The sequence below is a fragment of the Euleptes europaea genome, chromosome 16 (genome assembly GCF_029931775.1).
Source record: "Euleptes europaea isolate rEulEur1 chromosome 16, rEulEur1.hap1, whole genome shotgun sequence".
Taxonomy (NCBI): Eukaryota; Metazoa; Chordata; class Lepidosauria; order Squamata; family Sphaerodactylidae; genus Euleptes; species Euleptes europaea.
In genome coordinates this window covers 32,382,748-32,395,067 of record NC_079327.1, presented here as the reverse complement: position 1 = coordinate 32,395,067, position 12,320 = coordinate 32,382,748, and the positions used below count along the sequence as shown (strand labels likewise).

General features: G+C 42.1%; 1 protein-coding gene across 1 annotated transcript in view; it reads right to left on the bottom strand.

Moving 5' to 3' along the window:
* Window positions 1-654: 654 nt before the first annotated feature.
* Window positions 655-12,320, bottom strand: part of TBC1D8 (TBC1 domain family member 8) — a 55,034-nt gene continuing 43,368 nt past the window's right edge. The window contains exons 13-20 of the mRNA XM_056862157.1: window positions 11,787-11,916; window positions 11,488-11,586; window positions 10,429-10,497; window positions 5,119-5,362; window positions 4,079-4,144; window positions 3,588-3,677; window positions 1,932-2,032; window positions 655-1,101 (exon numbers count right to left, since the gene is read on the bottom strand). Coding sequence (XP_056718135.1) covers window positions 655-1,101; window positions 1,932-2,032; window positions 3,588-3,677; window positions 4,079-4,144; window positions 5,119-5,362; window positions 10,429-10,497; window positions 11,488-11,586; window positions 11,787-11,916 — 1,246 coding nt within the window. The remainder of the gene's footprint in view (window positions 1,102-1,931; window positions 2,033-3,587; window positions 3,678-4,078; window positions 4,145-5,118; window positions 5,363-10,428; window positions 10,498-11,487; window positions 11,587-11,786; window positions 11,917-12,320) is intronic.

Here is a 12,320-nt window from a genome sequence, read left to right as displayed (position 1 = left end):
GGAGCAATTATTTCCAAGTGGCCCGCTAAAATAAAGTCACTGATTTTTCAGTTGAATCCCAAAGCCAGACTGCTTATCACAGTGGGTGCATCTGTTGCTTAAGAGTGAGTAGAAAGGAGGAGTACAGTTAGGTGAACAGCCAGCTCAAGGGATTCATTTTCACAGTGCTACATGAAAAGCAACAGTTACTGGAGGTTTACTACAAAAGCCATTTTTATTGAAAAGTGCACACTCACGGACCAACATAAAAAGCCCATGTACATTGAACATTTAAGCAAGACATACAAATCTTGAATCAAATATATTAATAGTTTCAATTACCAGCATTGAAACAAAGTCTTCAGTATTAGTGCAAAAAAGGCAACCATACATAAAACCTGCAGTCACTAGCTAAGACAAATTTGTCAAGCCAAGAGTTCAGCTGCATTGTTCTTCAGGAACTGGTTTTAACACATTTGTAGTGTCTTCCAAGTGAAGACTGTTTTCTTTTAAATTACATTCAAGAAGAGAAACATTGACCAAAACTCTTTTAAGTGTTTTGGCTTTAAAGCTGTCCCACAGAAAAATCTGACCAAGTCAAAAAGTAGTACAAAAGCTTTAATGTTGCACATAATGCGCTTTGGTGTAGAGTGAGTGAACTGTCTCGGACATTTGCTACTGTGCACCTTGAGGTTCGGGATCACTTCGTGACGGGTGACTTGCACCATTCGTCTTGAAGCTGTACTGAGCATGTTTTGCATTTTCCAGTTTTGGTTTCATCTCTAAGGGTTTTTCAAAGAAGTTGACCAGTGACTGTTCTGTTAATAGCGAAGCCAAGATATGTTCCAAAGAAACAATCCAGTCCCCTTCAGTTATTGGTAAGGATTGGGTATTCTTTGGAGACTTCTCGTCGGTGAAGACTACGTCCTGATCTGAGGTAGACGCCTCAGTCTGCAGATCTTCAGTGAATTCGTCGGAGCCGCAGCTGCTGCTTCTTTGACCCACTTCTCCAATCTGAAGTAGCAGAGTGGTCACTGTGGCAATGGCCTGATACAACTCGTTCTCCTCCGGATCCTCATGAAACATACTGTACAAGGTTTTGCAGAACTGGATGAACTCACGCTAGGAAGCAAAACGTACGGTTCAGTGCATTTTTTATTACTGGTCCCAGTCCACTATTAGCCTGTTAAACTGGCTGCGGAGTTTGGCACTGTCTCAAGAGAAGAAGGGGAGGGGCTGAGTGGTAGAGCATCTGCTTGGCATGCAGAAGGTTCCAGGTTCAATCCCTGGCATCTCCAATTAAAGGGACTAGGCAAGTAGGTGATGTGAAAGACCTCTGTCTGAGACCCTGAAGAGCTGCTGCTGGTCTGAGTAGACAATACTGATTGATGGACCAAGGGTTTGATTCAGGATAAGGCAGCTTCATGTGTGCATGTGTTCAAAGAAAGGACCACATATTTACATTTCTCATTATCAGAAAGCTTTTATACAGATTCAGCTCAGGAAGGCAAGAATTTTACTGCTTGTAAGGGTAAGGACTGAATGTGGGGCCCAAGATGGCTCTTTCTGTACTCAAAATGTATTCCACAACTTCTCTGAACACTTGAGTCACATGTACCCTATTGCCTATTTACCTTCAACAGTACAGTACTGCACGTTTTGATATTTATTGCATAGCTATTGTGATACATAAGCACAAGTAAGAATCTTAAAGCTGTTTACAGTAATATTTATATGCCACCTTCCAGTGTTGAAAGCACTTAAATCCTCACAACAGCCCTTTAAGGCAAGTCAGTTTTATACTCATGGATGCCATGTAGCTACTATATTTTTGATCTTCAGTTCCATTATGTGTTCCATGAAATAAACACAAATGTAGCCCATAAAAAAAGGTTTAGGACACAGGTACCCAAGCTAAGTGTACTGTAACTGTATACTCCTTCATATCTTACCTGGCTCATTTTTGGTAATTCTTTTTCAGCCTTAGCTTCTTTCTCTTTGGCAATGTCCTTCAGCATCTGCTTCAGTTGCTTCTGATAATCTATGGTGTCACCTATTTAGGAGGATACAATACAGCTTTGATGCTGTGTAGCAAATTAACCCACTTGATTTGCTACACAGTAATAAATCAACCCATCTGACAAAGTACCACACCAAAGACTACCGAGTAAGCTTAGTAGTGATGGGATAAGAGGACAGGTCTTCTTATGTTAAATGGGTTAAACAACAGGCAGCAAAAGGCAGGAATAAATGGACAGTAATAAGAGGGGTCCCACAAGGCCTGATATTGGGGCCGGTACTATTTAATTTGTTCATAAATGATCTGGAACTGGGTGTGAGCAGTGTAGTGGCCAAGTTTGCAGATGACAAAATTATTCAGGGTGGCAAAAACCAACACCAACTGTAACAAGCTCCAAGAGGATGTCCAAAAATTGGATGAGTGGGCAACAGTGTGGCAAATGAAATTCAGTGCTGGTGAGTGTAAGGTGATGCACATTGGAACAAAAAAATCTCAACTAAACATTAGTATTACTAACAAAAAATTAGTATAAGCTAATGAGGCCTGAACTTGCTAAGACTGAGAGGAAAAGATACTATGGTCATCATGGATAACTCAAAGTGTCAACCCAGTGTGCTGCAGCAGTAAAAAAGGCAAACCGTAAGACCGAGGTGTTCCACCAGGCATATGGTTGAGGCAGCAACGGTAAATAGAGCATCTTGGCCTCTCCCCTGACCCGTCTCTACTCCCTTGAAGACTGTCATCAGACTGGCCCTCTGCTTAAGACTCACCTTAGGAAAACATCTTTATTGCAGTAAGTGTAATTAGATGGCCTTAATTGTAATCCTGTGTTGTAATTATTACATATATATGCTGTTGCAAGCCACCCTGAGACTGGGTTGGGGCGGGGTATAAATTGAATTAAATAAATAAACAAACTGTTCAGGATTATTAGGAAAGGGATTGAAAATAAAACAGCCAATATTATAATGCCCCTGTATAGATCTATGGTGCAGCCAGTTCTGGTCACCGTATCTCAAAAAGAACATTGCTGAGCTGGAAAAAGTACCGAAGAGGGCAACCAAGATGATTAGGGAGTTGGAGCACCTTCCCTATGAGGAAAGGCTGAAGAGTCTGACTAGGGTGGAACATGATAGAGGTTTAGCAAATTATGCTAAAGGAGTTGACAGGACTTTCTCCTCCCAAAATACCAGAACTTAAGGCCATCCGATGAAGCCGATGGGCAGTAATTTCTGGACACAACGAGTTATTAAAATGAATTTGCTGCCAGAGGTTGTAGTGATGGCTACAAGCAAATACATAGACAAATTCATGGAGGACAGCTCTATCAGTGGCTGCTAACCATGGTGAATAAAGGGAACCTCCACATTCACAGGCAGTAAACATCAATATCAGTGCCAGAAGGCCACATCCGGGGAAGGCCTTGGCCACTGTGTGTGACAGGGTGCGGGACTAGATGGGCTGCTGGTCTGATTCAGCAGGGCTCTTTTTATGTTCTTAATTCCAACAAGCAAGGGAAAGAATCTGATTTAGCAAAGCAGCTACATATCAGACTAGCCAACAGTATTTGCAATCCCAGCTCACCTACCATTTGATTTTCCAATTACTAGTGGCCTGGTCGTTGACAATAAGGGAGCCTTTAATGGTGACTGGCTGTCTCTGTCATTCTCTGTAAGCGCTGTAAAAGAAAAAAAATGCCATCGTTATGATCCCATTTTACTGGCTAAGGTTTCAGCAGTTTAGGATTTCCTAGTTTCCAGCATGATCTTCTGGTCAGAAAGGAGGTATGCAGATGCTAAGAAAAAGCTTTCCCTGCAGCCCCTGGCATGCAATACTACCACTGATAGCTTGCTACAGGAAAAGTATTTGGTTCATACACGGGAACAGCAACAGCTTAAGGGAAAGTTAAGCTGATTGCAAGACATCAAGATTGGCTACATACAGAAATGTCAACATGCTGATTTACCCAAGAAAACTTAATCAAATGTAAAATGGATGCACTCTTGAGAAAGTAATTTATATATTTATTAAAGCTGCACAAAGAGGAAAAAAGGAGTAAAGATCCCCCAAGCCACTTACCAGGTGGAATGTGCAGCTTGTATAACAGTTTTATCTTTTCATTCATTTCTCCATTGTACATAATATCTGTAAGAAGTAGACAGTGTACTAGAGTCTTGATGTTCTACTTCAAGCTTAAGATAATTTTTAACATAAGGAACAGTGAATCAAAATATCTTGAGTATAAGATTAGGGTAACAGCCGTAGATTCAGCACGTTCTGAACATTTTCTTTAAAACCTCTGTTGGTAGTGTCTGAAAGTATCAACTTGGCAGCAAAGGGGGTGTTGGAGAGGAATTTGTTCATTAAGTCCACTTACTGTCCAAGACTATGAGGGTTACCGCACTTGTATTCCCAGCGATGTATTAAGAGTTTGAAAACGTTATAAAAAATACTGTTCGCACTTTGGCCCCTTTAGCTGTGAAGACGTCTTCCAACCATTTATAAGCCGTGGTATCAAAAAACCCTTTTAAAGCGATGTTTTTTATAACGTTTTCAAACATCGCTGGAAATACAAAGTGCAGTAATCCCCTATATCTATCACAAAAGACAGGGTGGCCTCAAAGCCTGAATCTCCCTCATTGCTCTGTTTTTTCTTCAGGGTTTACCAGATAGATGGGTATGGGGCAGAAAGCCTTCACACTACAAAATAACACTGCGGGTTTTGAAGCGCAAGCCTTGCCCCTAGGAAGGCTGATCATATTGACGCACAGGCAGAGGAACACTGGTGGAGGGGGCACTAAGTTACGCTGTGTAAGGCTTATCAAAAAACAGGCTCAGTATTTCAGATACACACAGCATTAAGTCTCATGATAGAGTTACATAGGGTTGGCTCTTTGGGCTGTGCAAATGGAAGGTCTTCGTGGTGGATTTCTTCCCTCCCCACAAGAGCTCTCTGATCCTAAAAAGGCATAGTTGGGTGTTGGACAAATTCCAGGAGCCAGAGTACTAGGTAAGCATCATGCAGCCTAATTCTTTGCTGCTCTGAATTTGAAACCCTACCCATGCTCCAGCACATGCTGATCAGGCCCCCAATGGCAAACACATCTTTAAAGAATTACCTAAGCAGCCAGCAAACCCTTTGAATTCAATGAGATTATTCATATTTGTATCCAGAAGCCTGAACATCCTTTCTGCTAGAACCTCAGTATGTTCTCCACACGTCCAAGGCGAGACAAGTTTAAAAAGGTTAGTAAACTGCTGAGAGTCAATTCTGTACTGCTCGGCGTAAGGTCTGCTTGGGTCATGGCGCTGAATCACAACTGCACTGTTCCATTCCCAGTAGCAGCTTATTAAATGTTCTCTCTAAGAAGAATTAAAAAGAAAATAATGCAAACATCAGGAAAAAAGCATGTTTTATCTGCACAGATTTTTAAGTTATCACTGAGGAACACAGGAAACTTGAAGTTCTGTATACATAAGAGAACATTATCCGGTTACAGTCCTGTATCTATGGATCATATAGAAGCTTATGGGAACACATGGAGCGGAAGAGTTTGTAGAATTCAGTCCTTCAATCCACTTCAATCCTTGTAAGAATCATGCCAAAATGGTATACTACTAACACAGTTCAATGCATACTGGGCCCAGAAAAACAAGTAATCCCATCTATTTAGATGAATGGGATGTGAGTATGATTTATAGCATGTGACTGCAGTTAGTATAAGTGGTAGCAACAACTCTCAGTACACTGGGAATGGTGAACTCAAAGGAGGGAATTATAAATTGGGCCCAGACCCTTCTGAGATTTAGACCCAGTGTGTAATAAGCTTGAACTGACATCAGCCCTTCTTGCTCTGAGAAGGAGGGCATCTTGCAATATTGGGTGATTCCCACTGGTTGCTCAGGGAGGCAGGATCAAGTTTCAGCTTCCTGTCTCCTGGGCTGGAATTGCCCACTCCTCAGTTCATTTCCTGCCTAGCACAGGGACAGCAGCTGCAAAACAGCACTCTGCTACAAATTAGTTTCATTTTTACTTTAGGGAACTCACTTTGTTCTCTCACTTTGCTCTCTGCCGCAAATAGCTCTTTTCTTAAATTAGGAAACCTACCTTACTCCATTTCTTAAAATTCTTATTTTCATTCCCAATCACATCTCTGAGCCGGCTTTCACCCTCTCTGCTCTCAACCTTGTCCTCCTCTGCCATTTCTCCTTCCCTCTCAGTATTTTTCTTCTTGACAAAAAAATATGGTGGATTGGCAGCATTGAAGACGGATTAACCTCCAAGGGAGACCCAGATGGATCCACAGCAACCACTGCAGGTTTTCCTCGGTTCATTTACCAGGACCAGCCCTTCAGTTTTGGGCCCTGCCTTCAGCCTCTCTTCAGTATCCAGGACATTTTCCCAGACATTGGTGTCTATAGTAGCCCAGAGGCCTAAGCCCTGATCTTTTGATTCAGCCCACCCAGATCAAGGGTAATTTTAAAAAAGGAAAAGAAAATGGAACCGTACCAACACCTAGAGGATCTTAGCCTCACCAGGAAGAATAAGCCCAACCTCAACAAGAGATAGGCAAGGTATTCAGAGACATTATCAGGTCAAGTATTACCAACTGTTGGTCCTAGCTTGCCACCAAGGGCTTATGATGTTATACATAGGGTCAGTTCACTAGGCCTCTTTTGCACACCAGACCACTACAACGATCTCTCCAAACCTATCATTAGGAGACTCTGACAAGAGAGTCAAGAGATCTCAGTTAGCACTTCTGTTAAACAGAGCCTGTTCTGGTGGACCAACCCAACAACCTGACCAAGGGTTAGCAGTACTCCCGTTATCCTTTAGTTCAAATGTCTTGATCATCAGGCTGACCGGGTGGGGGAGCCTCCCCCCAGGTAGATCAGTTCAAGATTCGTGGCCTGGAACTGGACTCTGAACATCAACATCCTGGAGCTCAGGGCCATCACTAAAACACTATAGAGGTGCTTCCTTCCGGTTGAGGGCCAGTTAACCAACCTGGGTGGAACAAGCTAGCTCGAGCTCCTCAGATCTTAGGAGCTAAGCAGGGTTTTTTTTGCCCTCGTTAATTTTTTGTCCCCTTCAGAATAGACTACTCTCTGATCAGTCCACATAAACAAGTTAGGAGGACACAAATCTTTTCCTCTGCCAGAGGATCCAAGAAAATACAGACATGGGAATGACTCCCTTTCCTATCCTTATGTAAGATGTGTCAGGTGGTCTCCCCCACCTGTTCCTTGTCCCAGAGCATACACAGGGATATCCCATCATACAGACGAACTGTCTAAGCCATTAGTTCAGAGACAAATGAGTAGTCAATCAAGTTTTTCTCCAACAGACAGTGCCTAGACTGGGCCTCCACAGGCGGACCTATCTGCGCTAGACTCTAATCTTTATGGTCTGGAATTTTCTCCTGGTATCACCTCACAAGGGTGGAACGGAATACTCCTTTACCAAGTATTCCATGAGCCTGAGAAAGTTATGACAGAAACAAGCAGTAACCATATTCTTGTACTTGTGTAGACTGGGGGGGGACCCCAAACAAACCACGGTTTCCATCAGGGATGAATTGGTTTATATAGAAACCATAGAGGCTTCCAGTATGCCAGGATTATTACACGTGGTCCACTTTGGTTCCCCAGATCTGGACCGACCGCTACTGACCACCTGGTTATTGAAAGAAACTGAGTGTGACTTGTGGAAGGTAATCCAGTGCACCACACACTTCTAACCCTAGAAGACCAGCCTCTAAGAAGTTATGCTATCTCTCTTGTAGAGCGTTTGTCTGCTAGTACATGCATAAGCATATGGAACCCTAAGTTCTTAGGTCAGGCTCAGAACTCACGTTCTGCAGGATGGAGTATGCCAGGATGCCCAATTCTCCACTTTGTGCAATCAAGTGACAACTATCGCTGCAATAACACCTGGTATATCAGGATAGAGTAGCCAGGATCTCACACGTCAAACCTAATTAAGGGCGTTACACAGGCTAGTTACCAGATATTTCGATATTTTGGTTCCCTACCTGATGACATCTCTTCGTCCTCTAGGCATTTTCAAGGCTTCCTCAAAAACACTGAAGGAAGTCACACTTAGGTTACTCCTGATAAGCCTTGTCCCAACGCCAGCTGTGCCAACCCACGGGGTACCCAAACCAGGAATCCTATTGTTCAGGAAGGGTCTATATGCGTGTATTTCTTAAAAGCCAAGGTAGTACCATGCCCTGTTCCTACCTTCATCCTTAAAGGAAATTTTTTCCTTTTATAAGCTAATCCATCTTCCTTATTCGGTCCACAGCCATAACATGTTAACGAGAAGGTGCGACATATGATCGACCTGCAGGTTTTATTTGCACTTATATCAGTTGCAACCAATCCATTAGAAGCCTGATGTTTCGATCTTTTCTCAGACCAAGCGTCCATCAGTCTTAATCTTGGGCAAGCTTCCATCAGTCATAATGGAATAATCTTGGGCAATGTATCAAACAGGCACTGCTGTGCACTCTACATTTAGATGCCCTCCTCCTCAGAGCAAGAACGAACCTTGGAATACTTACCATGAAGTATTCATGGGGGCATCTTGCCCGCCCCAAAACAAACAAGGTGGATAAAGAAGTCACTAAAATTTGGAGATAAGGTTGCAAAGCTCGACATGCAGGTCATAGAACAATCTCAAATCAAGGTTTGAGAATACTTAAAGGGAGAAGGACAATTTAGGTAAATTCAGTGATCCTCTACAGTCCCTTCTATTGTCCTTCACTCTGTTTCGTGTAACTGTTGGCACCTATTCTGTTTTTTGTTAGGTATGCCTTTTGGTTCCTTGCGGTCTCAATTGTAGCTTGGGAAGTCTGAGGACTGGGTGATTCCAGACCAGGAGACAGGAAGCAGGAAGTTGAAATTTGATCCTGCCTCCCTGAGCAACCTGTGGGAATCACCCAATGTTTCAAGATGCCCTCCTTACCTCAGAACAGAAGGAACCTTCACACCAAGTAATCCAAGGTCCATTCCCACCACTGATCCTTCTCATCACCAGCCCCACCCACCCCTTCTCTGCTGGTAGCTTCAGGCTGCTCTGCTCCTGTATTAGTTCCCAGTAACAGGAGCTGAGAAGTACCAGGAACAGCATTTCCCACGCTTTCCCATGCCAATGGCAATATTTCCTGCCATTTCCCTTTTCTAACCAAGATTTAGAAAAAGGAAGTCACCATGGAGAGCTGGTGGAGAGGTACACTTCCTCTCCCCTCCCCCACCATCCCTGCCCCTGAGCATCTATGAATAATCTATTCCAAGTTCTGTGGCCCAAATCTGAAACCTAAATTAACTAGTTTAAGTCAGACTCATTTAAAGTGAATCTGGGGAGTTCACCCATGACAAGTTATCATTAATGGTAAACTCATGATAGTGAGAGGAGAGTGGTATATTATTGGTGCGACCATTTTTTAAAATGGTGTGCATCTATGCTACACCACCACAGATAAAGGATCATAGCCTTCCCGAATGTTCCATCTCTGTGCCAAGGGCCATGATGAAACAAGATTAACAATTAACTGTATACATTTACTGTAAAGTAAGCATGAATTAGGGTTTTGTACATATAGGGGCTTATGTGCGCACACAAAAATTCATTGAGATCTTCTGTAGGAATAAAGCCAAAGCCCTCCCTGCAAGTTACTAACTGGTATACACACCACTTGGGGAAAACACACTTAACTGTATATAACTGTGCTGATTGATCAACCAACATGACTGTCTTTTGAATATCTGTTAAGTCGCTCTGTCATCACTGATCTCCTTTCCTCTGTCATTCTTGAAATCTAAGCCAGATAGCCACGCCACAGTACAGCCAGCAAACTGAAGCGCATCACAGGGTATTGTTAATTTTACGGTTTGGATTAGCTATAATAAATAAAGGGATGTTCTTTGGTTCAGGTGCTGATTAGGTGGCACCTTAGTATGAATACTGCACATCTCAATATTTGCTGCAATACACTCGTCTGTATCTCTTATCACATCTGTGGCACATAACTGGCTTGATGTCTCTTTAATTATTCTAATACAATGTGGTGGAATACGGTGCCACAATGGCCTTGTGGAGGTCAAGTTGAGAGACTAAAAAAAGCTAAGAATTTGTACTACCAATACCTTTAATGGCATAAGAATTTGTACTATTGCTACATGAGTAGAACAAACAATGTATCTTATGCTTGTTAAAACAATACACGACTTTGGAGTGGCACAAGCCCATTTTACTGAAATTATTCAAAAATGCCTTTAAATCTGAAAATTTACCTGAGCTGAGAAAGGGATTACAGGATTAAATACTAGTTACAAAACAACATATTTTGGGTGCTTACCAAAACACATGAGCATAAACACATTCAGAAACCCTGTCAAATTTAATTCAGAGATGTGCATACCTTAAATAAGTCATAAAGCTCTTCCAAGTCTTCCGGAAGAATAGAAACATCTGGGATGACCACTCTGAGCTTAAGAGAAACAGGGTGAACTTAGCAGAAAACTGACATTTCTCCTAGCAATTTAGAGCGCACATTCTCCTATTATACTTCAGCATTAAGATATCCTAGCATCTTATAGAACGTTTTCCGTTGCTGGTGTGCACGAAAGGGCTACACACATAGTTGGTTCTTCCACCTACAGCCAAAAATTTCTTTCCAGGGTCCTACCTGCCAAACAGCTAAGACCTTTTCCATTTGTAAAGCTTTATGAAAAATAGTGGGAAGAAATGTGTATCACAGATCTGAAGTGATTTAATTCTCCTCTATAGTGTTAAAAGAGGGAACTACGGCTTGCGCCATTAATTTTACTTACCAGCTTTCTATTTTAATACAGGTTTGCAGGTAATTTAAGACTAGGAGTGGCCAGAAGTTCTGACCAAAAGGAGGAGAATTCTTGGGAACATCTCTGCCCCTTGATCTGGCCTGAGCTTCTTTCTCTTTCCCTTATTACATGCATTTTAGGCAGGTATGCCCAGAGGTACAAGCACTGTGACTCTGTAATCCAGGGATAGCCCAGGATGTAGACTACCATTTATGCATTTATACAGCATTTTTGTAAGCTGCTTTGGGTCTCCACAGGGTATAAAATAGGAAAGAAATCCCTAAATAAACTTAAGGTGTCTCATTCTATTATCTTTCCAAATTAAAGTTAATTGTTTAGGGACTGGATCCAAGCTTCCAGTCTGACTGTGCAAGAGCACTGGCAGTCAATGGGATGTATCTTATTATTTATTTATATTTACAAAATTTGTATCCCGCCTTTCTGCCCTTACAAAGCAAGTGCACCATCTCTCTCTCTCTCTCTGGAAGTAGAGATGCTTCCTCCAGAATAATGCTTCTTGTGCTGGAGCAAGGCTCCACGCAGGCTAAGCAAATCTACTAGCAGCAGAGAAGCTTGCCTTTATACAGAGCTCTAGCACCATCTAAAAGAGTGTGATTTTGTATTTTGAGAATTCTCACCACGTTTTGTTTGGTGGTTTCTTCATGGTTCTGCAGAACACGAATCCTGTGTTTGTAGCGCATGTGCTCAATCTGTTCCACAGAATGGTCTCCAAATTTCTAAAATTCAGGAATAGATTTTCACTTTAGACTGAAAGAAGTATTCTTGCTGCAATGTAGATATTTAAATATGGGACATATTCTTCTACATGCCTAAAACCAGGATGTATTTGATACACAGAAAATCATTCTTTAAATTTAAATAGGAAAAACTGCTCCAAAGTTCTGAAGGAAAACACACTTGCTTCTTTGATACTTACCTCATACGAATCCCGAATTAGGTCTGTTATTTCAGTTATAGGACAGGGTTCCAGATCATCACTGAAAAAGGCATGCTGATTCCCAATCAGTGGCAAGGGGCTTTCCTCATTCTTAACATGGTCTAAAAACCTGAAAAGAACATTTTTTTAGACCTAATGCCTTGTATCCAACACAAACCAAGAGCAGAGCTTGCAAAACAGAACTTCACTGCCTTTCCCTTCTGCTGTGGCTCTTTAAACCTCCTGAAATGGTGCCCCAGAGGAACACATTTGATTACATTGTGGGGATTGGTGATAGGAGGAAACTGGTGGAAATCATCCCAGTGGCAGACGTGTCCTTCCAATGGCAGAGGACAGTTATTGGAAACAAGACAATTTGTTGCAGTACAACGCACTGGTAAAGTGCTCTGGCTTTCTTAAAGAATGCTAATTATAACATCTTGGTTTTTAAAAGACATCTTATCGACACTAAGGCTGAAGTTGCTCCTAGAAGAGTTTGACCCCTCTATACTTGAGAAAAGAAGCAGTAGACTG